This window comes from Penaeus japonicus, unplaced genomic scaffold (genome assembly GCF_977035675.1).
Source record: "Penaeus japonicus unplaced genomic scaffold, GWHDUDI00000001_assembly GWHDUDI00000015, whole genome shotgun sequence".
In the NCBI taxonomy this organism is placed as follows: Eukaryota; Metazoa; Arthropoda; class Malacostraca; order Decapoda; family Penaeidae; genus Penaeus; species Penaeus japonicus.
The window spans coordinates 36,644,481-36,646,980 of NW_028234417.1; the positions used below are offsets into that span (position 1 = coordinate 36,644,481).

The 2,500-nt window shown below is 36.6% G+C and overlaps 1 protein-coding gene across 1 annotated transcript in view; it reads left to right on the forward strand.

Annotated features, from left to right (window-relative positions):
* LOC147470442 (uncharacterized) overlaps window positions 1-2,500 on the forward strand; it is a 15,090-nt gene that overhangs the window by 7,875 nt on the left and 4,715 nt on the right. The window contains exons 5-6 of the mRNA XM_086544272.1: window positions 1,285-1,297; window positions 1,833-1,958. Of these exons, the coding sequence (XP_086400398.1) occupies window positions 1,285-1,297; window positions 1,833-1,958 (139 nt within the window). The remainder of the gene's footprint in view (window positions 1-1,284; window positions 1,298-1,832; window positions 1,959-2,500) is intronic.

Consider the following 2,500-nt stretch of genomic DNA (forward strand, 5'->3'; position numbering starts at 1 on the left):
TTATATTTATAATATATATATGTGTGTGTGTGTGTAATATATATATATATATATATATATATATAATATATGAGTGTGTGGTGTGTGTGTGTGAGTGTGTGTGTATATACATATATACATATATACATACATATACCTGTGTGTGTGTGTGTGAATATATACATATATATGTATATGTATGTGTATATATATATGTATATATATATATATATATATATATATATATATATTATATCATATGTACATATATATACAAATGTATATAGATATAGATATAGCTATATATATATATATATATATATACCTATATAGATAGGTATATATACATGTGTATATATAATTTATGTATACATATCTATGTATATAATATATATATATACGTGTATATATTTGCATTTGCGCGTGTACGTGACTTCTCTGTCAGTTACAACAATCCTCGTCATGCAATAATCTTCCCCGTAAATATATCATAGAAACCAATCGACCCGTGACGCTCGCAGTCCCAATTGCCTGGTAAGTCGGAACAAAGCTATGCTTAAAGGCTTTCTGGAGGGGTGGTGCCAATGTCCACCAAGCGTTACCACTTGGGATGGTGGGCCTTCCCCTGACCCAAACACACATACATGCATGCACGTACCACTCACTCACTCTCTCTCTCTCTCTCTCTCTCTCACTCTCACTCTCACTCTCACTCTCTCTCTCTCTCTCTCTCTCTCTCTCTCTCTCTCTCTCTCTCTCTCTCTCTCTCTCTCCCTCTCCCGCGCTCTTCACCTCGTTCCTCTCTCTCTCTCTCTCTCTCTCTCTCTCTCTCTCTCTCTCTCTCTCTCTCTCTCTCTCTCTCTCTCTCTCTCTCTCTCTCTCTCTCTCTCACTCTCACTCTCACTCTCACTCTCACTCTCACTCTCACTCTCACTCTCACTCTCACTCTCACTCTCTCTCTCTCTCCCTCCCTCTCACACTTATAATTCCATTATCTTTATTCCCGTGAATCCCTTATAATATTATGATCTTCAGTGCAAAGATAACTAATCGGTAGATTAGATGTCCTTGATAATCCCTGTGGCATTATGAACCTACACTATTCTTTGTTATACTTGTCATTCTTTGTGGTAAATGTTTTCGAAATAGATTATATTCCCTCTCTGCATACAGCCAAGACTTCACGGAGTAACAAGATCCCGTGAACCTGTAATATGTTAAACATTCAAAAGTTCTGCATAACATTTGTGTAGATTTATTACCATATCGTGCAATTCCCCTAAGCGTTTATCTTGCTATTTCTAGGACTTCCCATGACGTAATGGGGATAATGGTAATGATAATATTGATAATAATATCAATAATGATAATTACCATACCAACAATTGTTTGTATTATCAATGCTATTATTACCATAAGTAGTAGTAGTAACAGTACTACTATCATTATTATTGTTATTATTGTCATTGCCATTATCATTATTATCATTTTCATTATTATTATTCAACGACAAATCACACCTTTCAGAATATACTGTATACTCTGTTATCTATAGCTAGGAAGGAGGGGCATTTGTCGAGGTATGTCTTAAATCCGGAAAAATATTTTGCCAGACACCAGCATTCACTGCAAAAATATTAGTTCTAATCCAGGTAGCTCCATTCGTTCATTATGAGCGGTAATACTATTCTGTTTCTATAGAATGTGCGTGAGCAATACTGTGTGTGTGTGTGTGTGTGTGTGTGTGTGTGTGTGTGTGTGTGTGTGTGTGTGTGTGTGTGTGTGTGTGTGTGTGTGTGTGTGTGCTTGTATGCATTACATTTTTTCTGTAGCGTATGTTTGTTGTATGGCAGTGGAAAGCCGACTCTCGCTGGGTCAGCTTCATTGTCCCAACTAGCAACTTCCGAAAGTTTAAGCTGGGTATTAAACTTCTACAAGGAGAGCTTTACGCAAGGCAGGAGTGCCATCATCCTCAACAGGTAACGCCCTTGCATGAGAGTGGATAAACGTTTCTACACTATAAATGCAATTGCATTGTGTGATTTTGTGCTTTGTCTGTGTTTGTGGACGTATGTTTGTTTCAGTTTGTATTTTAAGCTTATAGCATTTAGTTACTTTTGTGTGTTTCTGCATGTTTGTGTGTGCGTATGTGAATGTGAATCTGTGTATGTGTGTCTACATGTGTGCATTTACAAATGTTTAGTTTTATAAGTGAATGTAGGTGTGTTTGTTTGTACACTTGAACGCATGAGTGCCACATTTCTAATGCCCTTTTCTATAATCCAGTAAAAAATAAATCGTTACTGTGTTGAAATGCTACAGCATAATGTTTTAGTTTTGTTTGAATCTATCAGAAATATGTGCTCTGTATCGGTGGCTTAGCCGGGAGAAATATAGGGGACACTTGCCCCGCCCCCTTTGTGAATTGTTGTGAATTGTGAAATTGATATCTAATTTTGAATAGCTCACCAATGACATGTACGTCATTTGTAAAACAACATAAACAATCCATGCACGCAAG